The sequence below is a fragment of the Pongo abelii genome, chromosome 19 (genome assembly GCF_028885655.2).
Source record: "Pongo abelii isolate AG06213 chromosome 19, NHGRI_mPonAbe1-v2.0_pri, whole genome shotgun sequence".
NCBI lineage: Eukaryota > Metazoa > Chordata > Mammalia > Primates > Hominidae > Pongo > Pongo abelii.
Genome location: NC_072004.2, coordinates 31477155 through 31504252, shown reverse-complemented (window position 1 = coordinate 31504252; position 27098 = coordinate 31477155). Strand labels below are relative to the sequence as shown.

The 27098-nt window shown below is 49.7% G+C and overlaps 2 protein-coding genes across 3 annotated transcripts in view; both read left to right on the top strand.

The window, feature by feature from the left end:
• The window catches only part of LOC129051270 (tensin-3-like), a 252609-nt gene extending 238443 nt beyond the window's left edge, over nt 1-14166 (top strand). The window contains exon 17 of the mRNA XM_063718537.1: nt 13917-14166. Coding sequence (XP_063574607.1) covers nt 13917-13942 — 26 coding nt within the window. The 3' untranslated portion in view covers nt 13943-14166. The remainder of the gene's footprint in view (nt 1-13916) is intronic.
• On the top strand, nt 279-27098 carry LOC134760541 (protein FAM182B). Of its 2 annotated transcripts, XM_063718538.1 has the most exons (4): nt 279-512; nt 18879-18978; nt 25781-26252; nt 26957-27098. In XM_063718538.1, exons 2-4 carry the CDS (start codon nt 18942-18944, stop codon nt 26961-26963), a joined length of 516 nt encoding a protein of 171 aa, XP_063574608.1. In that variant the 5' UTR covers nt 279-512; nt 18879-18941; the 3' UTR covers nt 26964-27098. The 2 variants fall into 2 exon arrangements, with proteins under 2 accessions (XP_063574608.1, XP_063574609.1); XM_063718539.1 differs by lacking the exons at nt 279-512; nt 18879-18978 and adding an exon at nt 3687-4775.

Sequence of the window (27098 nt, the reverse complement as noted above, 5' to 3'; positions counted from 1 at the left end):
CCAGAACACAGCAGGCGTCCTGAAGCTCCCCTTCCCTCGGTGGAAGTCGGCTCAAGGAGATCCTGAGGGCGGGACTGCTGGGGGTTTGTTTCTGGGACAGGGAACCGGCAGCCCCCTCTCCCAAGGCGTCCCAAGCTGGACCCCGTATCCACACGCCATCGCGGCTGCAGCGGGGGCATTATTTAAAGGGGACGCAGCCTCACTGCCAGGAGCAGAGCCCGAGTCGGTCCAGCCAATGCGCATGCTCGTGGCGCTAGGAGCTTCTTCCATCACAGTGCTTCCCACCGTTTTCTTAGAAACCGGTCCCTGAGGCTCGGCAAAGCAGGAGCCCTCCGTGGCAGTGCTTGGGTGGCGGGGCTCTGAGGCTCCGGGCTGACATCTCTACGAGGTCGACGGGAACGTCTCCGGATGCCAGCAGTCGCAAAGGGTCCACCAGGATAAGGAAACCCCAGGCGGAGTCCGGGGGAAGCAGCACGGCATCCCAGCCTCAGGCCTGCCCGGTCGCTGTTTGGGTGAGTCTCCCCAAAAGTCGTGCCGCCGTCATCTCGAGGACAGGTCGGCCTGCATGCCCCTGGGCTGTTCTCTCACCCGAGGGTCGTTCTCGTTGAGAGCAGAACCCCGCAGCCTCAGAGGTTGCCTGGAGGTGTGTGTTTCAATACCTCTGCTGTATGACTCTGTGTGTGTGTGTGTGTGTGTGTGTGTGTGTGTGTCTCCCATTCTCTCTTCTCTCTCTGTCTCTCAGTCTCTGTGTCTTTCTTTCCCTCTCTCTGTCGGTTAGTGTGTGTGTGCCCTTGTGCGTGTGTGTCTTTGGACGAATGTGCCCTGTGCACCACAAAGCGGTTTCTGGCATGTCGGCCTGTCTTTGCTGAGCCTCTTTCTGCGTCTCTGCCTGGGTCATGAGGCCGGTTGTCAATCGTTTTCGCCGCCGCGGATCCACTTTGGGTTTGTGAAGGCCTGGCCCACGTGAGGAGATGTATCGGTCACGGAGCAATTGAAATCTCATCCCCATCATGAGCTGCCTCTTTTCTAAGATCAAGATGACCACACAGCAACCAAGGAAAAGAGCCCCACCGGAGCTCTTTGTCCTGCAGTAGCGGAGCAGAACCACATCAGAGAAGATGGCTGTATCTTTTCACGGTTCTTCTCTGAGGAATGAAGCCACACCACGATACCGTGTAGAAGAAGAAGCCGGGAATGGGAGATGGCAACAATCCCTGTCCCTGGAATGCTGGCCTCTCTGGACAAGCCACCCTTTTGGAACCCCTCCACTTATGCCCCTGGCGGTGGCACGGCGCTGTATCCTGCCGGGGCTCTGGCCTCTGCTCTATCCTTCCTCTTGCTCTGCCTCACGTGTTTCTCAGGGGCCTGGATGCCTCTCGCTCTGGCCAAATGTCTTCAACAAAGATGACTTCCCACTGCGTCAGGGACACACTTCCTGCAGATCCGTGTCATGATTGTATCTCTCTCCAAATGTCTTTCTGCTTCATTGGGCAGGTCTCATGACCCTGGATTTCTTGGCTTCCATACGTGTCTCAGACAGGGAAGCTTCCTTGTTCTCCAGGTTTCTCTTCATGGGTGGGTGGATTGCCTAGAATGAGCGCTAGGCGAGCGTGACTGGCCTTGTCTTCTAGGACAGGTGGTGTCGCATTTCCTCTGCACTTCCTGTCTCATTCTTGAGGGACCTCCTGTCCTCTGCTCCTGGGTGGACTGATTCCCTTGATCTTGTGGCCGAAATGAATGTCAGGGAACCAGAGGGACTGGGCTGGGGCTGGGGCTGGGGCTGGGGCTGGGGCTGGGGCTGGGTGCAGGGGAAGTTGCGTCAGGGCTACCAGGGAGGAGGAGGGTTGGGTGTGGGGCGAATTCTGCAGAAACTTCTTTGCTCCTGTGATAGGCATTTGAAAACCTGGCTTGGGTCAGGCACAGGCCCTCCACCCACCGAATCCCAGGTGTTCTTTGATTTCCCTTGGCATTGACCGAAGAGTCACTTGTTCCCGCCTTCCACCGGCCCATACCTGGACACCACCGTTTGTTTCGCCGTCTCCCAATATGCCTCCGGTGACACACATTCACACCATCTGCTGTTGGATACGCCAGTGCCACGCGTGGTCACATGGTCTCCACCTCGGCTTCGCCCCTGTTCCTGCCTGCACGTGTCCTGTAAAGCGCGGTCGGCTTTCGGGAGCCCCAGGGCTTTTAGAAGCGGGGCAGGCCCCTGCTCTTTCGAAGGAGGAGCGAGGCCGAGGGCTGATGGATCAGTGAAGGTTCAGCTGACGCTGCACCTTGAGACCTATGGGATCATTCTGTGCTGCAGCGAGGCCCTGCCTGCCTCACCAGATGTGGTGAGCCCATCCTATCTCACTGGGAGGGGGCCAAAATCGGATCTGAACGGGAGTCCCCAGAATACAGCAAGCGTGCTGCATCGAGGCCCTGCCTGCCTCACCAGATGTGGTGAGCCCATCCTATCTCACTGGGAGGGGGCCAAAATCGGATCTGAACGGGAGTCCCCAGAACACAGCACGCGTCTTGAAGCTCCCCTTCCCTCGGTGGAAGTCGGCTCAAGGGGATCCTGAGGGCGGACTGCTGGGAGTTTGGCCCTGGGACAGTGAACTGGCGGCCCCCTCTCCCACGGCGTCCCAAGCTGGACCCCGTATCCACACGCCGCCACGGCTGCAGAGAGAGCCTCGCTGCAGCCGCGCAGAGGGGGCATTATTTAAAAGGGACGCACCCTGTCTGCCAGGAGCGGAGCGCGAGTGGGTCCAGCCACTGCGCATGCGCGAGGGGCGAGCGGCTTCTGCCCTCACAGTGTTTCCCACGGTTGTCTTAGAAACCGGTCCCTGAGGCTCGGCAAAGCAGGAGCCCTCCGTGGCAGTGCTTGGGTGGCGGGGCTCTGAGGCTCCGGCCTGACATCTCTACGGGGTCGACGGGAACGTCTCCGGATGCCAGGAGTCGCAAAGGGCCGACCAGGATGAGGAAACCCCAGGCGGAGTCCGGGGGAAGCAGCACGGCATCCCAGCCTCAGGCCTGCCCAGACGCTGTTGGGGTGAGTCTCCCCAAAAGTCGTGCCGCCGTCATCTCGAGGACAGGTCGGCCTGCGTGCCCCTGGGCTGTTCTCTCACCCGAGGGTCGTTCTCGTCGAGAGCAGAACACCGCAGCCTCAGGGGTTGCCTGGAGGGGTGTGTTTCAATGCCTCTGCTGTATGACTCCGTGTGTGTGTGTGTGTGTGTGTGTGTGCAAAGATGATTTCCCAGTGCGTCAGGGACACACTTCCTGCAGATCCGTGTCATGATTGTATCTCTCTCCAAACGTCTTTCTCCTTCATTGGGCAGGTCTCATGACCCTGGATTTCTTGGCTTCCATACGTGTCTCAGACAGGGAAGCTTCCTTGTTCTCCAGGTTTCTCCTCATGGGTGGGTGGATTGCCTAGAATGAGCGCTAGGCGAGCGTGACTGGCCTTGTCTTCTAGGACAGGTGGTGTCGCATTTCCCCTGCACTTCCTGTCTCATTCTTGAGGGACCTCCTGTCCTCTGCTCCTGGGTGTACTGACTCCCTTGATCTTGTGGCCGAAACGAGTGTCAGGGAACCAGAGGGACTGGGCTGGGGCTGGTGCTGGGGCTGGGGCTGGGGCCTGGGCTGGGGCTGGGGCTGGGTGCAGGGGAAGTTGCGTCAGGGCTACCAGGGAGGAGGAGGGTTGGGTGTGGGGCGAATTCTGCAGAAACTTCTTTGCTCCTCTGATACGCATTTGAAAACATCGCTTGGGTCAGGCACAGGCCCCCCACCCACCGAATCCCAGGTGTTCTTTGATTTCCCTTGGCATTGACCGAAGGGTCACTTGTTCCCGCCTTCCACTGGCCCATACCAGGACACCACCGTTTGTTTCGCGGTCTCCCGATATGCCTCCGGTGACACACATTCACACCATGTGCTGTGGGATACGCCAGTGCCACGCGTGGTCTCATGGTCTCCACCTCGGATTCGCCCCTGTTCCTGCCCGCACGTGTCCTGTAAAGCGCGGTCGGCTTTCCGGAGCCCCAGGGCTTTTAGAAGCGGGGCAGGCCCCTGCTCTTTCGAAGGAGGAGGGAGGCAGAGGGCTGATGGATCAGTGAAGGTTCAGCTGACGCTTCGCCTTGAGACTTATGGGACCATTCTGTGCTGCAGCGAGGCCCTGCCTGCCTCACCAGATGTGGTGAGCCCATCCTATCTCACTGGGAGGGGGCCAAAATCGGATCTGAACGGGAGTCCCCAGAACACAGCACGCGTCCTGAAGCTCCCCTTCCCTCGGTGGAAGTCGGCTCAAGGGGATCCTGAGGGCGGACTGCTGGGGGTTTGGCCCTGGGACAGTGAACCGGCGGCCCCCTCTCCCACGGCGTCCCAAGCTGGACCCCGTATCCACACGCCGCCGCGGCTGCAGCGGGAGCCTCGCTGCAGCCGCGCAGAGGGGGCATTATTTAAAGGGGACGCAGCCTGACTGCCAGGAGCGGAGCGCGAGTCGGTCCAGCCAATGCGCATGCGCGAGGCGCGAGCGGCTTCTGCCGTCACAGTGCTTCCCACGGTTGTCTTAGAAACCGGTCGCTGAGGCTTGGCAAAGCAGGAGCCCTCCGCGGCAGTGCTTGGGTGGCGGGGCTCTGAGGGTCCGGCCTGACATCTCTACGGGGTCGACGGGAACGTCTCCGGTTGGCAGGATTCGCAAAGGGCCGACCAGGATGAGCAAACCCCAGGCGGAGTCCGGGGGAAGCAGCACGGCATTCCAGCCTCAGGCCTGCCCGGACGCTGTTGGGGTAAGTCTCCCCAAAAGTCGTGCCGCCGTCATCTCGAGGACAGGTCGGCCTGCGTGCCCCTGGACTGTTCTCTCACCCGAGGGTCGTTCTCATCGACAGCAGAACCCCGCCGCCTCAGAGGTTGCCTGGAGGGGTGTGTTTCAATGCCTCTGCGGTATGACTCTGCGTGTGTGTGTGTGTGTGTGTGTGTGTGTGTGTGTGTGGGTGTCTCCCATTCTCTCTTCTCTCTCTGTCTCTCAGTCTCTGTGTCTTTCTTTCCCTCTCTCTGTCGGTTAGTGTGTGTGTGTGCCCTTGTGCGTGTGTGTCTTTGGCCGAATGTGCCCTGTGCACCACAAAGCGATTTCTGGCATATCGGCCTGTCTTTGCTGAGCCTCTTTCTGCGTCTCTGCCTGGGTCATGAGGCCGGTTGTTAATCGTTTTCTCCACCGTCGATCTGCTTTGTGTGTGTGAAGGCCTGACCGACGTGAGGAGATGCATCCGGTCCCGGAGCAATTGAAATCTCATCCCCAACATGGGTTGCCTCTTTTCTAAATTCAAGATGACCACACAGCAACCAAGGAAAAGAGCCCCACAGGAGCTCTTTGTCCTGCAGTAGGGGAGCAGACCCACATCAGAGAAGATGGTTGTATCTTTTCACGGCTCTTCTCTGAGAAATGAAACCAAACCACGATACCGTGTAGAAGAAGCAGCCGGGAATGGGAGATGGCAACTTTCCCTGTCACTGGAACGCTGGCGTCTCTGGACAAGCCAACCTTCTAGAACCCCTCCCCTTATGCCCGCGGATGTTGCATGGTGCTGTATCCTGCCTCGGCTCTGGCCTCTGCTCTGTCCTCCCTCTTGCTCTGTCTTCCCTCTGCTCTTTCCTTCCTCTTGCTCCTTCTTAGCTGTCCTCCCTCTTGCTCTGCCTCCCCTGGCCTAGATGCCTATCTCTCTTGCCTAATGTGTTCCCTGTCTGTCAGGGACTTCCCAGTCCTTGACTTCCCAGTCTGTCAGGGAGACACTTCCTGAAGATCCCTGTCATGATTGTTTCTCTCTCCAAACCTGTTTCTGCTTGATTAGGCAGGTCTGATGACCGTAGAACTCTTCGCTTCCATAAATTTATCAGGCAGGAAAGCTTGCTTGTTTCCATGTTTCCCCTCATGGGTTGGTGGAATGCCTAGAATGAGCGCCAGGCGACCGTGAATGGCCTTGTCTTCTTGCACGGATCGTGTCGCATTTCCTCTGTACTTCCTGTCTCATTCTTGAGGGACATCCTCTCCTCTACTCCTGTGTGGACTGGCTCCCTAGATCTTTTGGCTGTACCGAATGTCAGGGAACCAAAGGGACTTGGCTGGGTCTGGGTCTGGGTCTGGGTCTGGGGCTGGGGCTGGGTCTGGGGCTGGTGCTGGAGCTTGGTGCAGGGGACGTTTTGTGAGGGCTACCTGGGTGATGGAGCTTTGGCGGTGCGGTGAGTTTTGCAGAAACCTGTTTGCTCCTCTGGCATTAATTTCAAAATGTGGCTCCAGTCAGTCACAGGCCCCCTCCTCGTTCCCGGGTATTCTTCAATTTTCCATTGCTGTGATGGAAATGTCACTTTTTACCCCCTTCCACTGGGCACATATCTAGACACCACGGTTTGGTTTGGTGTTGCCCCACATTCCTCTGGTTACACACATTCATGCCATCTGCTGTGGGATGGGCCAGTGCCACGCGTCATCGCATGGTCTCCACCTGGGATTTGTCCCTTTTCCTGTTTGCACGTGTCCTGTAAATTTCTGTCGACTTCCGGAGCCCCAGGGCTTTTAGAAGCCGGGCAGGCCAGTGCTCTTTCAAAGGAGGAGGGAGGCAGAGAGCTGTTGGATCATTGAATTTTGAGCTGACGACACGCCTTGAGACCCATGGGATCATTCTATGCTGCAACGAGGCCCTGCCTGCCTCACCAGATGTGGTGAGCCCATCCTATCTCACTCGGAGGGGGCCAAAATCGGATCTGAAGGGGAGTTCCAAGAACCCAGCAGGCGTCCTGAAGCTCCCCCTCCCTCGGTGGAAGTCGACTTAAGAAGGTCCGGAGGACAGGACTCCTGGCGGTTTGGCCCTGGGACAGGACACCCGCGGCACCCTCTCCCAGGCTGCCCCAAACTGGACCCCGGATCCAGTCGCTGCGGAGGCTTCAACAGGAGCCCCTCTGCTACCGCGAAGTTGCCATTGTTTAAAGGAGCAGCAGCCTGACTTCCAACACCAGAGCTTTAGTCGGCCCAGCCAATGTGCCTCAGCAAGGCTGTAGCTGACTGTCTCTTCACAGTAATTTCCACTGTTGTCTTAATATCAAGTCCCTGAATTTTAGCATAGCAGGAGTTCTCCATGGCTGTGCTTCGGTGAAGGGGCTTCGTGCCTCCGGCCTGTCTTGCAGGAGTTTTAATACCCTTCCCATTCTGCGCTGGCTCCTTGCTAGGACCAAGATGACGGCATCCCCGCCAAGGACAAAGGCCTCACAGGTGCTCATTGTCCACCCGCAGGAGTGTGCCCACAGACCTTCAAGAAGACGGTTCTCACTCCTCTCGCCCTTTGCCCTCATTGAGAAATCTACCCAAAGCTATACACTGGGATGGAGAAGGAAGATGGCAACAAGATGGGGCAAGCATGTCTGTCACTCAAACACTGGCCTTCCTCGCCAAGTCACCCATTTGGCACTTTTTCCTGGATGCTAGTGATAGTGGCATTGTGTTGTGACATTGGCCTCTGCTCTGTCCTCCTTCTTGCTCTGTCTGCCCAGTTCCTGTGAAGCCTAGAGGCTTCTTATTCTGGCTCCATGTCTTCAACAAAGAACACTTCCCAGTCCATTAGGGAGAAATTTCGTTGGGGTCCCTTTTATGATTGCTTCCTTCTTCAAACCGATTTCTGGATGATAGGGTGTGATGATCCTGGAGTTCTGGGCTTCCGTACCTGTCTTGGACAGGGAAGCTCCCTTGGTCTGCATGTCCCAAGTAATTGCTTCATGGTAAGTCCAGGAAGAGCGGGAAGCAACCCCACCATGGCTGACCTTTGCCTTCAAGGAAAGTTAGTGTTACATCCCACTTGCCCTTCCTCTCTCATTCCTGAGGGCCATCCGGTTCCTCTGCTCCTGGGGAAAGTGCCTTCAGGCACCGAATCTTTTGGCTGCCACGGATGTCAAGGAGCCAAAGGGACTGGGTTTTGCTGGGTGCAGGGGAGGTGGCGTCAGGGGTACCTACCGGTGGCAGGATGTCGGTGTGGTGTAGTTTGTCGAAACCTCTTGGCCCCTCTGGCAGTCATTCCTGAATGTGGCTTGGACTCAGGCACAGGCCCTGTCTCACAGCTTTTCTGGTGTGCTTGGCTTTTCCTTGGCTTTGTGTGGGAGGTCCCAGTGACCCACCTGCGCACACCTGGACATCACTATCCATCTCAGCGTCGCCCCATACGGCAATCAAAGACACACACTGACTCCATCTGTTCTTGGGGAACATTAGTGCCACGTGTTGTCACATTAGCTCCATCTTGGACTCGCTTCTGTCTGTCCTTGCACATGCCGCGGAAAGCGGTGTCGGGATGCCAGAGTCCCGGACCTTGGAGATGAAGTCAGGCCACTGCTCCACCTAGGAAGGAGGGAGGCAGTGGGCTCATAGGTCAGTGCATTTTCAGCTGACAGTACGCCTTGCAGCCCTTAGGATCTTTCTGTGCCCCAGCGAGACCCTTCCCGCCTCACTGCATTGTAACCCCATTCCTGATCACCCCGTGCGATCCATAGTCAGATCTGAAGAGGAGTCCAGAGAGCCCAGCCGCACCCTGAAACTCCTCCTCCACAGGGAACCGAAGAAGAAGACCGATCAAGAAGTTCCTGATGACAGGACCTCTATGGGTCCAACCCTTGGGTCTCCCGCAGGACCCTCTCGTAGTCCTCTTCCCACCCGCGGCCTCGGACTGCGCTGCCGCCGCCACCGCTGCCCCGGTCCCCTCAGCCGCGCGTCGCCGCCATTTTTTAAAGGATCAGCAGCCTGACTCTCCGGAGCAAGCGGAGATTCGGCCTCGCCAGTACGCAAACGCAAGGTCTGAGCCTCCGCTTTGGTCGTAGTGATTGCCACCTTTGCCCGGGGATGGGTCCCTGAGACTTTGCGAAGTAGGAGCTCCGGTGTGATAGTGCGTCAGAGTCGGGTCTGAGAGCAGTCCTGGCCAGGGCATTAACAGGATGGTCTCCGGAGCCTGGGATTCTCGGAGGGTCGACCATCAGGAAAAAACCTCAGAAGGAAGAAACCTCAGGCGGATCGCCAGTGCGGCAGCGCGAGATCCCAGCCTCAGGCCTGGATTCGGGGAGGGTCGACGAGACCCCTATCCCAAACTTCACTTCACCCACCGCCGCCCCAGTCCCCGCAGCCGCCGCTCCGGGATCATTTTTCTTTTCTTTCTTTTTTTTTTTTTTATAGTCGGAGTCTCACTCTGTCACTCAGTCGAGTGCAGTGGCGGGATCTCAGCTGACTGCAAACTCTGCCGCCCAGATTCAAGTGATTCTCTTGCCTCCACCTCCCGAGTACCTAGGACTAGAGGGATTAGTCAGCGTCGGGGCTAAGACCAGTCCTGGCCTGGGCATCAACAGGATGGTCTCTGGAGGCCGGGATTCACGGAGGGTCGTCCAGGAGGAAGAAACTGCGGGCGGAGGGCCGGGGAAGCAGCGCGGGATCCCAGCCTCAGGCCTGCACGGACGGTGTGCCAGTGAGTCTCTTCAAAAAAGGAGAGGTTTGCTTATGTGTCCGTGGGCTGCTCTCTCACCAGTGGGTTGTAGTCGTGGAGAGCAGAACCCAGAAAATTCAGGGGCTGCCTGGAGGTAGGTGTTACCGTGCCATGCTGTATGTCTTTGTGCGTTTGTGTGTGTGCGTATGTATCTCTCTTGTTTCTCTCTCTCCCCTTTCTCACTCATTTGCTCTGTGTCCGTCTGTGTGTGCGTGTGTGTGTGTGTGTTGGGACACATGTCCCCTGTGCGCCAGAGGTCGGTATCTTCTACGTCCGCCTTTCTTGTGGTCAGCCTCTCCTCGCCTCTCTGCCTGGCTTGTGTGGCTGGTTGTTAGTCATTTTTCAGGTGGCTCCAGTTTAGGTTTGTGAAGGTCCAGATGAAGTGGGGAGCTGCATCTCTCTAGTAAGAATTTAAATCACCTCCCCACCCTGAGAGGCCTCTTTTCTAGGATTAAGGCCTCCACCCCACAGTCAAGGATAAAAGCCTCACCGGAGAGGTCATTGTCTACCCGCAGGAGCAGTGCGGAGCGACCTGAAAGAAGATGGTTCTCGTTCGTCTCTCTCTTTCATTTTCTTGAGAAATCTAGCCACAGGGTAACACAGGTTTTGAGAGGATGGGAACGGGACGTGGCAAGGATCTGTGAGTGTGCAGGCTGTGTTTCACATATCATTAAACATAGTCTAGTGAGGGTTCTGCAGATAGCTGGCGTTTAAGTTTGTTTTATTGAATCAAGGAAAAGAAAAAATGCTGAGAAAAAAATGACACATCTTGCCTGCCAACCCATCTGACTGTTACAAATTTAATAGAAATTTTAATTTATCTTCAATTGTAAAGGTCCTTGGCAGTGATACCTAATTTCCTAAGATAGCCTTGCTTTATATTGTATGATTAAGATGTCATGCATATCAGAGTATCTGGAAATTCTTCCCAACGTCCTTGACATGGGTGATTAATCACATTCCCAAAATAACATACCAAAATGAATAACAAAATCTTTTTAAGTTGTGGTTGCTTCATGCACAAAACATTTCATGTGTGTCTGGCACTCATCCGGGCACAGATTTCATCTTAACCTAAGTATTGAAATGCTTGTGCCGTTTGATTAATTTTTCTATGTAAATACTTTGATAATAAGCTACATTGAGGCTGGGTGCAGTGGCTCACACCTCTAATCCCAGTTCTTTGGGAGGCTGAGGCCAGCGGATCACAAAGTCAGGAGATCAAGACCATCCTGGCCAACACGGTGAAACGCTGTCTCTTCAAATATACAAAGAATTAGCCAGGTGAGGCCAGGCTCTGGCTTATGCCTGTAATTCCACACTTTGGGAGGCTGAGGAGGGTGGATCACCTAAGTTCAGGAGTTCGAGACCAGTCTGCCCAACATGGCAAAACCCTGTTTCTAATAAAAATACAAAAAATTAGCCGGGTGTGGTGGCAGGTGCCTGTAATCCCAGCTACTCGGGAGGCTGAGGCAGAAGAATCCCTTGAACCCAGGAGGCGGAGGTTGCATTGAGCTGAGATCATGCCATTGCACCATGGGTCCTCGGTGACAAGAGTGAAACTCTGTCAAAAAAAAAAAAAAAAAACCTGATCTATACTAAAAACACAAAAATTAGACCCTGAAGGTCACGTCCAAATGAGAAAGACATTGTTTGGCTCAAAACATTGTTAGTCTGCACTAAGGAATAGTGCAGACTGGACAAGTGAGGTGACTGACACCTGTAACCCCAGCACTTTGGGAGGCCGAAGCTGGTGGATTACCTGAGGTTAGGAGTTGGAGACCAGCCTGACCAACATCGTGAAACTCCATCTCTACTAAAAAAAAGTTCATGAAAATTAGCCGGCTATGGTTGTTCATGCCTGTAAATCCCAGCTACTTAGGAGGCTGAGGCAGGAGACTCGCTTGAACCCGGGTGGCAGAGGTTGTGGTGAGTGGAGATCACACCACTGCACTCCAGCCTGGCAACAAGAGTGAAACTCTGTCTCAAAAAACAGAATAGTGCAGAGTAAGAGCAGATTTATGTATGTATGTATGTATGTATGTATGTATGTATGTATGTATGTATTTTCAGAGTAGCAGGGAATCTGGAATTTTGGATGAAATGTCTGTTTCCAGAAGCTGAAAATGCTCTCAAATGGAAAATTCAGGCTAGCCTCTATCAAGCTTCTCCTTGTTCTATGTGTGAATAGCATGGGACAGAGGGAACAGCTTGAGCCAAGGCAGGATGGTGGGATGGGACAGATGGCCAGGGCTGCTGCACTGGGGGCCGTAGTGGAGAATTTGGCTGGAAATGCAGGTAGGACCAGACCATGAAGAGTCTCAAACACAGACCTGAGGACTCTGACCTTTATTCTGGGGGTGGCAGGAAACCATGTTATGTGAAGGAACAAGGCTGTTTCTCCCTCAGCACTAGTGCAAAGAAAGGCCAGGGAGGCCCTCAGTGGAAACTTGCTGCTGGATTTGTTGATGTGCCTTTTCTCCTGCCTGCAGTAGGGTCAGAATGGCCTGGGGTACCGCACACTTCCTGCCAGGAATAGAAGGCCCCACAGCTATAGCACCCCTCTTCCCTTTAGTTCTTTGGAAGGATGAGCAAACTATTCAGCCTCTCTGAGCCTCAGTTTTCTCATCCATAAAATGAAGACAGTACACCAACCTCGCAGGTCACAAGGATGTTATGAAATTTGGTGAGCACAGCATAGCGGGTGTATTTTTGGGTCCTATTATTCCATGTGAACCAAGTTGCCTTGTAGAAAAGGCACAGGCTCAGAGGACTTGTGTTTCAATCCCACTATGCCCCTGTAATGCCCACCTCTCAGGGATGATGGAAAGATTAAATTCACGGAGATGATGCTTGTGCAGCATCTGATACCCAGCAGATGCCTAAGAACCTAACCTACCACCCACCTGAGCAAGCACAAGCAGTCCTGCTCCTCCTGCAAGCAGTGGAGATGCTGCCAACAACTCACCTTATAACACTGCTCCTCCTCCCTCTCTGCAGGGGGCATTTTGTAGGCCTCAGTCGCTGGGCTTGCTGTCCTCTCACCTGCCACTCAGCGCGGGGCTCAGGGCATGCATTCTTCACCTTTGCAAGAAGCTTCTCTATGCATCCCTGTCCCCAGGCTTGCTGAGTGCATTCACCTATTGTCTTATTTATAATCAGGACAGACTTGCTCCCCACTGTGTAGATGAGGAAATGGAGACCTAGAAAGGGAAGGAAAGACCAACACTCTGAGCACCTGCAATATGCCTGAGGCAATGTACCCATTAGCTCTGCTTCACAGCAGCCCAAGAGGGAGGTATTATTCTTCCCCTGTGTAAATGTGGGTGTTGAGGCTCAGAGAAGGGCAGTGACTTGTCCAAGGTCACATAGCAAGCAAGCGTCCGTGGCTGAGGGCAAACCCAGGTCTTTCTGACTTCAGAGTGTGGGATTTAGAACAAATATTTGCAACGTGAGGTTGACAGATCCATCCCCTACTGCTGTTCCAAGGACCAGATGGGGTCATAAGTGTGTGAGTACCTGACATGGTGCCCAAGGACTGGGAGTAGAAGCAGAATCCCATCCACCTCCACCTAATCATACAGAGAAGAGAGACAGGAGCCCAGGGAGGGCAGTGCTGTGCCCAAGCTGTCAGCAAGCAGTAGGCAGAGCCCAGGCCCCTGCTTTCCCGTGGCCACCCCTTCCCAGTTCAGGGCAAGGCCACCTCTCCAGGGCCTTTCCTTCCCCTAGAGAGGAAACTCCCCAAGTTCCTCTGAGCAGACAGGAGAGCGAATGAGAGCAGAAAATTCCACTTCGGCACACACACCTGGAGCCTGAGGCTGAAAGCTGGAATCCCAGACTTTGACACTCAAGAAGGCACCTCCACAATCTTTCAGCACCTCCACCTGGAACCTTCATGAGAACCTTGCTTCCCTCCCAGGGGAGAGGGGGTGACCCAGAGACACTGGGGCCCTTAGAAGGGACTATGAGTTGGCAGTGACTGCAACAGCATGGTGGGATTGTGGGAGGTGTAGGAAGCAGGGGAAGCAGATCACAGCACTCAGGATGGCCAGAGCTGAAGGCATCAGAGTCCTCTGCCCTTGCTCTGCAAAAAAAAAAAAAAAACCCACAGCATATTCCCCTCCCACTCCACACCACCCATGGTCAGCAGTCGGCCCCAGAGGAGGAGCAGCGAGGCCTCAGGAGGACGGCAACCACTGCTGGCAAGGCGTTGGTGTTCTCCTGTTGAACTGCACATGTTGTCAGCATCAGACAAGGTCGCTCTGTGACCATGATGGGTCAAGACAAAGCAGCTATCATGGCTCAGCTCATGCAAAACATGGACAAAAGTGACCTCACACCCCCTCTCCTGTGGCTATGTCATGACCACTACCTCCTTGTCAATTGCAGGGTTAGCTTTGGTTTTGTCTTCCTTTCTTCTAGGTAAGATTGGGGAAGATGCCAGGTGATAGAATCCACCCTGCCTCTGACAGCATCCAATCTGGAGCAAAGGCTTCTTTCAACCCTCCCGCAAGCTTCCAATACAAGCCCAAATTCTGGAACAAGTCTTTTCCAAAACCTCCTTCAGAGAAGCTCCCTGGCTCCAGGCAGTGCTTGCTCCCCTGCCTGCAGCAGGAAGCCCAGCTTGCGAACTGCAAGTGTGCTCCAGGTGGTCCCTGGATGCAGGGTATTGACAGATGGATCCCATCGATACGCCTACTGCATAACCATGTAAGCATATCATCCCCCACTTGCACATGAGGAAACGGAGTTCCGCAGGGTGGAGAAGGGAAGACATAATTTGTCCTTCAAATGCGATACCGGTGAGATGTGAGACGCAGCATCCCTCATAACTAAGCGAGGCAGTGGGCACACCAGGACCCTCCCAGGCAGATCGGGTGTGTGGTCGCCCGCATTGCATAGCATGGGCGGGAGTGGGGGAGACCACAAATGTGTCTCGCCACCTCTCCACTTGCCTGACCTCCCTGCAGACCCCCAGGACAGGGTTAGCATCTGCTTACTGGCAGGCCTGGCCACCAGAGGTCTTTGCTCTTTTCTAAGTTCCCTGTGGTTGTGGTTCACAGGATGGGGGCTGCTCCTGAGATTCAACACCACACAGGCACTGCACAGAACTGTGCCATGGTGGTGGGCACTCGCTTTCCAGATAGGGCCCATGTTGCCAGCAGGCATGATGCCTCATTTACCCTACCCTGAGTGCAATAGGTCGTTTTATAGAAAAAAACTTGGGCCAGTCGTGGTGGTTCACACCTGTAATCCCAGCACTTTAGGAGGCCAAGGCGGTCTAGGAGGCCAAGGCGGTCAGATCACAAAGCCAGGAGCTCAAGACCAGCCTTGCTAATATAGTGAAACATTGTCTCTATGAAAAATACAAAAAATAGACAGATGTGGTGGTGGGTGCCTGTAGTCCCAGCTACTCAGGAGGCTGCTGCAGGAGAATCCCTTGAACCCAGGAGGCGGAGGTTGCGGTGAGCCAAGATCATGCCACTGCACTCCAGCCTAGGCAACAGAGCAAGACTCCATCTCAAAAAAAAAAAAAAAAGAAAGAAAGAAAAGTAAAGGAAAAATATTTGTAGATGAATGAAGGTGACTCCTTTGAATATTGGAAATGATTTTATTTTAGCCATTGGTCTGGCAGTCATTCTGATGGGGTGACATGTGTCCCTGCCTTAGTCAGCAGAGCACAGGAGTGTGCTACACCTCCCCTCATCTGAAGATTCAGCCCGTGAGCAGGAACGCCTGTCTTTGTGTCATACCAACAGAGAGGATGTGTCTGGTTTCACCATTCACTGCAGAGGCAGAAATTACCCAGAAAGAAGAGATAGTCTGTTCCCGGGAGTGTGTCCTTTTGACTCAGCATGGGGGTCATCTCCCTTCCTTGGCCAGGTCCCCCAACCTGAACACAGAGGCAGAGAACATGTGAAGGGCTCACATTCGCAGGTGGTCCAGGGTACAAGCACTGAGCCTGTGGTCCTGGTCACTGCCCTTTTCTCCACAGCATGGCTGCCACCATCCTGGGCTGGGGCACAGAGGGGCTTTGCAGAGATCAGCATAACAAAAGCATCAGTGAGATGCTGCAATAGCAAACCATGATACCTTCGTGGGCTGCCAAGGCAGCCTAAGCTATTTGCTGCTGAACTCAGTGTCCCCAGACAGCTGTGTGGCTGTCACTGCCTCTGGTATGTCCATTTTACTTCTCTCCTTCTGCCTGAGCTTCTGCTCTGAACTCTGTCTCTAACTTACAAGAAATCAAGCTCACTGGATTCTGAGCTCTTCAGGGTCAAGGACTGTGTCAGTAGTAAATGTCTCTTTCTAGAGATCACAGCTTAGTATCCGGCACAGAGCAGATACTCAGCCAATGCCAAATGATTCATTTGCCAGAAAGCTGAATTTCATCCATAATCCTAGTCAATGCAAATACATTCTGCCGGTGGGGTGTGTTTGTCCTCTGAAGGCGTTTTCCCAGGCTTTGTAAATACATACAGGCCATTTAGAAATTTGAATGTCAAAGAATAAAGGAGCTTAGAAAGTAAACATTGGAGAAGTGTGGGAGGGTGGTATTATTTGCAAGACATTATTTGGTCCTTGTGAGTTCTATACATCCTCGATGAGCACCGATTCTGGGCCAGGCCAGACACCCAGCTGGACCCAGGAGATACTGAGGTGAGTAAAGCCAAAATGCCTCCCTTCAGCAAGAGGCAGGCAGTCACACCAAAGTGATAAAGGCACAAAACCAAGAGGCAGCAGAGGAGCAAGGACTACCTTGTTCCTGGACTCTGTGACCTCAGGGAGAGCTTTGAAAGGAGGACATCTGTGCAGGTCTTGGAAGGATGAACACAAATTTGCCGAGCAGGAAAGGGAGCCAAGGAAATCCCAATGGAGAACAGCTTGGGTGAGAGTGCGAGCCACGGGATCGAGGGGCACAGGCATGGAACTGGAGGAGCCGAAAGAATGAGGGAGGTCAGCAGAGGTCAGTCACAGAAGGGTTTGAATCCTGGTGAGGGAGCAGTGGGTGCTGCATGAGGGACATGGGCCTGGAGGAGATTCAGTTAGCTCTGAGTGAAGATGGAGCACACCATCCACTAGGGAACCACAAGACACAACAGAAATAAGAACCCCGAGAAGCCTGCACAAAGGATGAGAGGCCCAGGGGTGGCACCAAGAAGGTCCCTGTCTGAGGCCAGCTTTGAACGGAGACAGAAAAGGTTCTTGAGGGCCTCAGCTGCTGCAAACCTCCTCAACAAATCATATTTTACCTTCAAATATTTGCTAAAGAATACTAACTATTGGAAGAGCAATGGTCCATTGATAATAATTATTCCCTCACTGTACATTTTTTACAATTCTCAAAATGCTGTCGGTCCAGTGTCTCATTGGAACCCCCATATAATCCCATTTTACAAATAGGGAAACGAGGCCCTGTGATGTCACACCGAGGTTTGCAGCAGTTCCAGGATAGAAAATAGGGAGCACTTTCATCTCAGCAATGGGTATAAGTCTCAAAGTTCCTTTTCTGGGAGGGGGTCCTTGAGGCCATCCAGCAGCCCATAGTCCAAGTCTTCTTCTTCCTCCTTGGGCTTCTCCACACCTGTGTTCAAAGCCTCCTTCTCCTCCTTTGTTCTCAGGTACCACTACCAGTTGTTTGGCAGGGTGACCTCCTGCTGCTGCCCATCCTAGGGTGCATCCTCCAACATGGGTGCATTGTGGTTCAGCCAGCACCTACACCACCTGAAGCCCAGGGCTCCTGTGGTGGGCCTGAGGTTCCTCCCTATCAAATGGAGATGTGCCGGGGTTGCTGCCTTTGCTGAAGCCCATGTCCAGGTCATCTTCGGGGTGGCCCAGGGTACAGGGCTCTGGGGACAGGCCAGAGGGCTGCAGGGGAAAAAACCAAGAGGATGAGGGGATCTCTGAGTTAGACCGCCTGGATTTGCATGCCAGAGACTAGCTGCAAGGCCTGGGGAAGACTGGTTCACCTCTCTGGGCATCAGTTTCCTCCCATGTAAAGTGGGAGGTATAACAGATTCACTCCTACAGTTGTCTCTGAGCTTTACAGCAGGTAATGTGTGCAAAGTACTTCGCACAATGCCTGGCACATGGTAGGTGAGAATAAACAGGGTTACTATGATATCATCATCTGAGCTAGGTCACTCATGCACTTCTCCAATGCTTCAGGGTTCCCCTCCATCCCTCAGAGGGTAGCAGCAAGTGAAAGGGCTGCCCCTGGCCTTGAGGAGTTCACATCTTCTCATTTCCCAGGGGTCTCTGTCCTGTGACCACACATGCCTGGCATGCAGCAGGCGCCTCATCCACATCTGGTGAAAGAGTGGAAAGCAGGTCATTATCATGTATTGTTTGTCACAGAATCTGCAGTAGGTGACAGAGAAGTGAGTGACTGTAATTGTGCCCACCAGTTCCTGTCCCTGAATTTTCAGGGATCAAGAGGCCTTAGCAAGTCTAGTACCAGGGAGTGGGCACTGTGTGGTGGGGCAGGAGGCAGGTCCTGAGAAAGGCAGTGGGGTGAGGAGAGGAACTCTGCCTTTGAGGTCTGGGAGATCCTCCACCCGAACCTCACCAAAGGCCCCGGGCAGGTCATCCCTCCTCCCAGAATCTCTCTATGCTGTTCTGTATAATGGGGCTAGCATGGAAGAGATACTTGCACAACCATGTTCAGAGCAGCATCATCCACAATAACCAAAAGGTGGAAGCAACCCAAGTGTCCATGGATGGATGGACAGATCAACAAAATGCTGTCTATGCATACAGTGGAATAGTGTTCAGCCTTGAAAAGGAAGGAGATTCTGATGCCTGCTGCATCAAGAATGAACCTTGAGGACATTAGGCTGAGCAAAATAAGCCAGACCAAAAAGACAAATGCTGTATTATTCCACTTTTCCAAGGCACCTAGAGTAGTCAAATCCATAGAGACAGACAGGAAAATGGTGGCTACCAGGTCCTGGGGAGGGTGGTGATTGGGGAGTTGTTTTTAAATGAGTTACAGAATTGTAGTTTTACAAGATGAAAAGCATTCTGGAAATTGGTTGCACAACATTGTGAATGTATTTAGTGCCACTGAAATGTAAACTTAAACATAGTTAGACAGTAAATTTTAGTTTATTTTACCACAATTTTTATAATGGGGTAGTTGTGCCTGTCTTCTTGTGTTGCTGTAGGATTTCATGAGATAACATATAAGGAACCACCCAGCATGTTGCCTGGCACATAGTAACTGCTCAATAAATCACAACTGGATGCTATTGAAGATAAAGTTACCTGACTTCTCTGAGGCTTGCTCTCTTCAGCTGAAACTTCTCCCAAAATATATTAGATGAGACCCTACTGTATTATACTGGGTTCATAAATACCACTCCCCCATTTCCCTTCCCACAGAGTGCAGTGAATAGAAGACACTTCTCTGCACCCCAAAAGCTCCATGCTGATTGCGAGAAGGAAATGCTGGATGGAGGGGTTCCTGGAACTACTGTGAGGGGTGAGCTTTCCCCAGATGTCTAGAAATGAGGCAGAGGCCTGACATCTTCCACCCGCACTAAGATTGCCTTGCAGTTCCCAGCTGGCTCTATACTTCCTAGAAACTGCCACTTTTCTGCCTCCATTACCTCATAGCCCAGTCAGCACCATTATCATCATCACCATGATCGCCATCACCATCCTTACAATCACCAACACTATCATCATCACCATCACCATTCTTACCCTCACCATTCTCACCATCATCAACACCAGCATCTTCACCATAACTATCACTATCATTATCACCACCTTCACCATCACCATCCTCACCATAATAATTATTGTCACCCTCCCCATCCTCATAATCATAATCATTATTAACATTACCATCACTATCATCGTCACTATCACCATTCTCACCATCATCATCCTCATCATCATCACCATTATCCTCACCATAACTATCGCTGTTATCATCACCACCTTCGCCATCACCATCCTTATCATCACCATCACAATCACCACCATCACCATTCTCACCATCACCATGTTCACCTTTACCATTCTCACCATCATCATCACCTTCATCATCCTCAACATAACTATCACTTCATTATCACCACCTCCACCTTCACCATCACCATCTTCACTGTCATCATCACCACCATCACAATGATCCTTGCTACATGGAACCATGCATTCTGGGTAGGAGGGCTCTTGGGTCAGGGCATCTAACACATCTTGTAGGATAGAAACCCAGCCCCTCAGGGTCTCACAGTTGGTGAAGTAACTGATTCTTGTGAGGTCATGTTCCTCTGGGTGATGTGGGATGTCACAAGACCAATAAATATGGGCTGAAGCCCACATCACTTCTTTTTTTGTAAAATAAGCTACATCATCAGTAGTAATTGTATGATAGCAGAGAATAAGAACTCAGCAAATGTAAATAATTTGATGCTATGAGAAGCATATGAAGCGGAGTTCATATTCCGGTATGCATCTATTCCAGTGACGGCAATCCTTTACCACTTCCATGAAGGAGAGGAGAAAATATTATTACAACATTACCAGAAATCTGTCTGGTCTAGGCAAGGCAGTTCCTCTTTCCAGGGTCTCAGCATTGCTCATTGTCGGCAGTCAGGGCACTCATCTGGGCAGTAGGCAGCACTGCTGCAGGGAAGTTCATGTTATTGGAAACATGTAGCATCTTCTCCTGCTACCATTGCCACATTGTCCACGAACTCACTGGGCAAACGATGAGGAATCTGGGAAAAGTTCTCCTAACCAGAACATAATCATCCATATCAGGATATCAGCATCCACCCAACACTACTGTCCAATCACCAGATGCTATAATCTCATCCAAATTTTCTCAGTTGTGCCCTAAATACATTTTTTTTGAACTTTGTAATCCAGGATCCAATCCAGGATTTCCCATTGCATTAATTGTCATGTCTCTTAAGCTCCTTCAAACAGTTCCTCTGTTTTGCCCTATTTTTCATAACCTTAAGAGTTTTAAAGAGCATAAGCATTTATGAAGGATGTGCTCACCTTTTTCCATCTGATGTGTTTCCACATCCGGACTTAGGTCATGTATCTTTCACAAGAAAACCACAGAAATACTGCTGTGGTCTTCCTAGGACATCACAGCAGGAGGCACATGATCAAGTTTGTGCCAGATTTCTCCACCACAAAGTCATCATTCTTCCAATTGTAATTGAGAAGTATTTCATATGAAGATGTTAATTACACATACACATGAATGTATATTTATATGTAAAATATATACAAAATATTATTTCAATGTCTAACCAATATAAAAGTTATTAATTAGATATGTTTAATTTTATTTCCTACTAAGTTTTCAAAATCTGGTGTGTGTTTTACCCTGACAGCACATCTCAGACCAGCCTTGCCACATTTCAAGTGCTCAATATTCACATGGCTGTGGCTACCATATTTGTCAGGGCAGCACTAAAGCACTAAAGAACTTCTGCCTTGGAGAAGTTCTAAGCTTTCAAAATGTTTGGCAAATATATTTTATAAAATTCTTCAGAATCCATAAATAGGCAATTACACATTCAGTAAGCCATAGAATCCAACATGACATTAAAAATGAATCCCTTGACAAAAAAGAAGTTAGGCAAAATTTTCTTCAGACCCAATGGACAAATCAATTATGATTACCTAACATGCCCATTATTATTTATTAACATCCTTCATTAATACCCCCAAACCCCATCAACAGGTAAATGAATAAACGCATTCAGGCGTATCTGAACAATGTCCCAATTCCTTACCATTCTTACTTCTTTTGCAAGCAGAAAAGACTCAGTAATAGCAAAGACTATTCAGATAGTTTGTTCTTAAGCCAGTAGTTGTAATTTCCTGGAGGTCTATGTGATATCAATTATGTACTTCAATACCTCTCACAAGTACTTTTCCTGTTTGGCCATTTTCTGCAGTATATCCATGCTCCCATTTTCTCTATTCTTTTATTTCTATCCTAGACTTTTCTTTCATTCTATAATTCTTTATCCTAAAAATATTAATTTAAGGATAACATCACAAAATAGTGTATTTCTTCAGATGATACTTCAAATTGATACTTAATATACAGAAATGACTATCATGGACATAACCCACAACATGTGAAATGTATGGCTCATTCTACTGACATGATAAAGGAAAGTTAATGACAACTGAATTTCTAGTCATTTTCCACCCAACGAGTTGCTTATAAAATGGCAAGGAATTGTAGGTATGTACAGAGTGGCTATTTTTTGGTGGGGTGTTCAGCAACTCTCCTCTTGAGAGCCCCCCTTTTCTTTGAGGACCATTTCAATGAGCACCAACTGGGCCTGACCCAACCTACCAGCCCCAGTCCTAGAGGTGATCATGATGCCCAGCTCTGGCAAAAGACTCTACCCTTGGATCGTAGCAACAGTTTCAGTACTTTTTTTTTTTTGGAATCATCAGGAAGGACTCTTGCTTTTTGTACCACTGTGGTCTGTGAGGACAAAGTAAAGTGGGTTATTTGTCGTACTATCTCTTGCTACAGAGAGAGAAGAGAGTCATCTTCAGAAGGAAAAAATGAGGCTAAAACAAAAGGAAAAGTGTCGAGAGAAAGAAGGAGAACATTTCTTGACGATTTTATATAAGCCCCTGGGTCCAGCTATGCATGACAGTGACTTGGGATAAAGCTCTGTCACTTATAGGACCATTGACTTAAATATAAAATAAAGTATTAAAAGCTATGAATTTTTAGATGAAAATACAGAAAAAAAATCTTTGTAATATTCAATTAATCAAAAATGTCTTAGATGAAGCCCCAAAAACCAAATGCACAAGAACAATTAATAAATTGGACCCCATCAATATTAAAAGCATCTGCTATTTGAAAGATAGTGTTATGAAAACAAAAAAGAAATCTCAAGGGGAAAATACTGGCAAGTCTCATATCTAATAAGGGATTTTAATCCAGAGTATATAAAGAAATTATTAAAATTTAATAATGAGAAAATAAGCAAAGAAAAAAACAAAAAGGGAAGAAGCAAAAAAAAAAATGTGAACATACATTTACCAAATATATACAGATGGCATGTAAGTACATAAAGAGATACTACATATTATTAGGCATTATGGAACCACAATAAAATACTGTTGTACACACATGAAAATGTCTAAAATTTTAAAAGAAGACCCATACAAAGTGTTGGCAAGAGTGTGGAATTCTTACATACTGCTGATAAAAATATAAAATGGTACAACCATTTTGGCAAACATTTTGACGGTCTATTAAATCTAAACCTAAACCTATTAGCTATTACACTCCTAATATTTACTCAAAGTTATAAGAACTTATGTACATGAATGTTCATTGCAAATGTACTTGTGTAAGTCCCAAACTGGAAGCAATGCAAAAACCCATCAACAGGCAAACGGATATATAAGTTGTGACCGATCTACACAATAGAATACTACTCAGTAATAAAATTAATGACCTATTGTTGCCTACAATATTGCTGAATCTCAAAATAATTATGTTGTGTGAAAGATGCCAGACCCCTCCAAAAAAGGGTCCATACTACACTTCGTTTATATAAATGTCTAGACAAGGCAAACTCTTTTATAGTGAGAGATTGGTGATTGTCAGGGAGAGTGGTAAGGTAGGAAGATACAGAAAGTTTGGGATTATAAAAGGACAAGGGGAAACTTTTATGAGTGCTGGATATGTTCATTATTTTTATTTTGGTGATGGATTTGCAAGTACATATAAAAAATAACACGCAATGGAAGTAGAAACAGTATTTTTGTTTCTTACTTAAAAAAGCACAATTTACTTACTAATGGGATGTGTGTGCCTGTTGGGCACACAGCACAACTATTCAAATCTTAAAATCGGACTGGATCTCAACCACTGGACCTTATTCCTATTCCACACTGACTTTAGCACAATACTTCCTTTCATCGCGGTAGTTAACAACACCCAACTTAAAGGTAAAGAAATGCACTTCTAACTACTTTTGAACTATGAACTGCCTCAGGCTAGTAGTTCTTAAGGTCTCCAGCAAATGTTGCTTTGTTTCCCTCAAAAATATACAGCCTGGGAAACATGGCAAAAGACCGTCTCTACTAAAATTATAAAACTTAGCCAGGCATGGTGGTGCTTGCCTGTTGTCCCAGCTACTCAGGGAGGCAGAGGCTGCAGTGAGCCTAGACCTCACCACTCCACTCCAGCCTGAGGGACAGAGTGAGACCCCCATCTCAAACACACACACACACATACACATACTCACACGCTATCCGCTGGTGCCCCTGTCAGTTAAACACAGCATCTTAGAGCACCTTAGCACACAGTGTGAAAGCCGTGGTCCTAAACACTTCAATTAAAAGTGAAACATCTCTGGCTGGATTTTTAGAATATTCACTTTTTAGTGTTTTATATTATATTGAATTTTTATGTTTTAATTAATTTATCTGAATACAAGAATCCAGACATTTGGAAATAAAACAATGGAAAACATGCCTGCAAACACTAATCAGCACAAAGCTCACGTTGCTATGTTATTATTGACAGTTTAGACTTAAGCCAAGAAATATTGCTAAGATAAAAAAGATTTTATGATGTCAGTCACCAGAAAAGTATGCCAATTTTAAATATGTCTAAATATAAAATATCCCTTCAAATTATTTACTACAGAAACTGATATAACTAAAAGAAACATGGACTAATCTACAATATAGATTTTAACATACCTTTCAATTACCGATGGAACCAACAGAAAAAAATCCATAAGAGAAAGGGAGATTTGATGAACACAATGAACAAACTTGACATAAACTGACATATACAGAACGGGACACTCAACGACTACTGAATACACGTCCTTTTCCAGTGCACGTATCATATTTACCAACATAGATTATATGTTGGAATTTAAAGGGACTCATCAGTCATGGGATTTTGCCTAAACTTGTCTGGCCTTCAACAGGGTTCAAATACAGTTAAATTCTTATTTCATCTAAAGAGTCCTATCCTTTTTTTTGGAAATTTTACCGCAACAATCTAAGTTTGCATAACAACTGAACCCAGCCCTTGGAACTTGAAGTTTATCCTAGCCAAAGGCAGATTAAACCGTCTAAGTAATAATGTCCTTCAAATTGTTGTCCCCTGCTCCAGTAACGGAGTATAGCTCCAAGAAGCTAACAGACTGTTTGTCCTTCATAGTATACATTCTATGTTACATCAAAACATGGTATAAAGCCTTGAAATCAGCAGCAGAGAGAAAATGAGATCAACAACCATCTAGCTGTGACCTCACTACTTCGTAATTACGCTTTTAGCTGACTCCTTTACTTGATTCCTAACTGCTTCTTTGTGGCAGGATAGCACTAATCCCTGACCAAGCTGACCTTTTAAGAAGTGAGCATAATGAAAAGGCTCTACCACCAGTGATCAGTTTAACAAGCTGCAACACTGGTCAATGGCTGCAACTCTAGTCACTGGCTGCAACTCTAGTCACTGGCTGCAACTCATATTGTGGGTTTTAAGAGCTCAGAATTAACATGGAAATACTATTGACTCCAAAAGAAACCCAGAAATCTCTGGGAATCCAGCAAAGATAGAAAGGGTCCTCTCAATAGTCACCACTCACACTTTGCTTTGTTTTGGTAACTATTTTATTACATACGGAGAATATCAAAAAAGTATGCCTTTTCCTCATTGTTAATGCTAACCCTAAAATGGTAAGGCTCTTGCAAGTTGAAACCCCCAGGCTCTCACTGGCCCTTCAACAGAAGGCAGTGAAGTCATCTGCAAGAGTGATCACCCAAAAGCTTCCAGGCTGGACAAGTTGGGACTCAGTTCTTTCAGTTCCCAAATTCACAGTTCTCTTGGGATATGGTTATTTATGGAGCTCCTGAAGATGAGAAATTCCACCCAGAAAATTCTGTTTATAAAAATTACTCACATCTAATTATCTCAGGAGACATTAACACAGTAATGTTGAAAATTTTCCATTAATTGTTAATCCATGGAGAAAAACTGGACAATTATTTTTTAAAATATGGAAAGCTTCATATAATACAAATTATACTACCACATGTGATTCAACTTCTATTCATTAATGCCAGAGAAGTTAATAATTACGAATTGCCAGTGGTTAAAAAAAATAAATCATTCATCATTGGAGAAGTGCAGAAGCTTTAAAAGAGATAAGAATTAGTTTTTGGCTTTGGGGCGTTTTACGCTTTCCAAAAGGTTTTGCTCTTTTTTTGCTCATGGCTTTTTCTCTCTCTCTCTCTCTTTCTGATTTCAGTTTCTTTTGATTTCTCCTGCTTAGAAATGGTGAGAGAACTTTGGATGCGGAACGTGGAGGAGGAGGAACACGAAGTGGGGATCTGCACTTGGGGTGGTCAACACTGCGGATGCCCAGCAAAGGCACTGCCTGGTCCACCTCCCGGAGGGGTCTCTGCGCCCCAGTCGGCATCGCAGCTGATGGTGAAACTTTTGTTGTGGCAGAAGAGTGTCCACAAACTTCGGAAGGTATCCGCTGCATCCTCCATGGCCGTGTATGCCTGCCGAGGGCGATCTTCTCAGGGAGCGGAAAGTCGCGTTCGTGGGCCAGGGCTGGCTGGCTGGAGCCACTTGGGCGGCGCAGCCCTGGCGGAGGTTCAGGCGGCCCCGGTGTCGCAAGCGGCTGTGAGTGATGCCTCCTTGGGGCCGGAGGGGTCCCAGGAAGGCTGCAGACCAGGGCTGACCAGCGGGCAGCATGGTGGCCGCGATGGAAGGTGACGGAGTTCGCAGCGCCAGGGGGCCCAGCAGACCAAGAGCCCGGGCATCCCGCATCGCCAGCAGCACCGCGGGGAGGCCTGGCGCTGGTGACGCGGCGGCCACTGCACGAGGCCCACGACCCAGTCCCAGAGGCCAGCCCATCATCAGCTAACATCAGGAACCCCAGGCCAGCTGAGGCCCGGGCCCCAGGGGCAAGACAAAGGGCAGAGGCTCCGCAGGCGGGGCCGAGAGCCGGCAGCGCAGGCCTGGCTCCACCGCCGCGGAGCTCGCAGGGCGCAGCAGGCACCCAGCAGCGACCAGGGATTCCAGAGGAGGCTGTGCACCCCCGCAAAGGCTCCTGCCCGGCGTCCAGCCTCTCCGCGGGGACTCCACGTGCACCCCCTCCTCATTGTCCTTGTCTAGGGCCGAGGCAAAGTCCTCGCTCCCATGGCGTGACTCCGGGGGCGCAGGAGCCTAGGCTGAGCAGGTGGAGTAGGGTGAGCACCGCCAAGAACCCAACGAGAGTGGCGCCCCAGGGCGGCACAGGAGGCCGCATTTAACCTGTCAATCATCTCAAAGATTTTATGACATCTTCTTTTTTTGACGTCTTATAATATCTATAACGTTTATTATATCTTGTGATATAATTATTAACACCACTTCATTGTGATTATTATGATTATTTTTATACCAACACATCTTCAATTATTAATATTCCCAGTTGCTAAAGAAAAATGAAAACGACTAGTTTTGAAAGCCTTACTTCTGCCAATGGAAGCACATTCCAGCATGTCGCCAACGCAATTCACTTTCCACCACTTTCACAAGAAACGTTACTGCACAATTATACTATCCTACCCTTA

Coding starts and splice junctions, on each gene's coding strand:
- LOC134760541 (XM_063718538.1), top strand. CDS start 18,942: ATGCTGGATGGAGGGGTTCCTGGAACTACTGTGAGGG. Junction 18,979..25,780: donor TCCTGGAACTACTGTGAGGG/GTGAGCTTTCCC, acceptor TTCTGATTTCAG/TTTCTTTTGATTTCTCCTGC.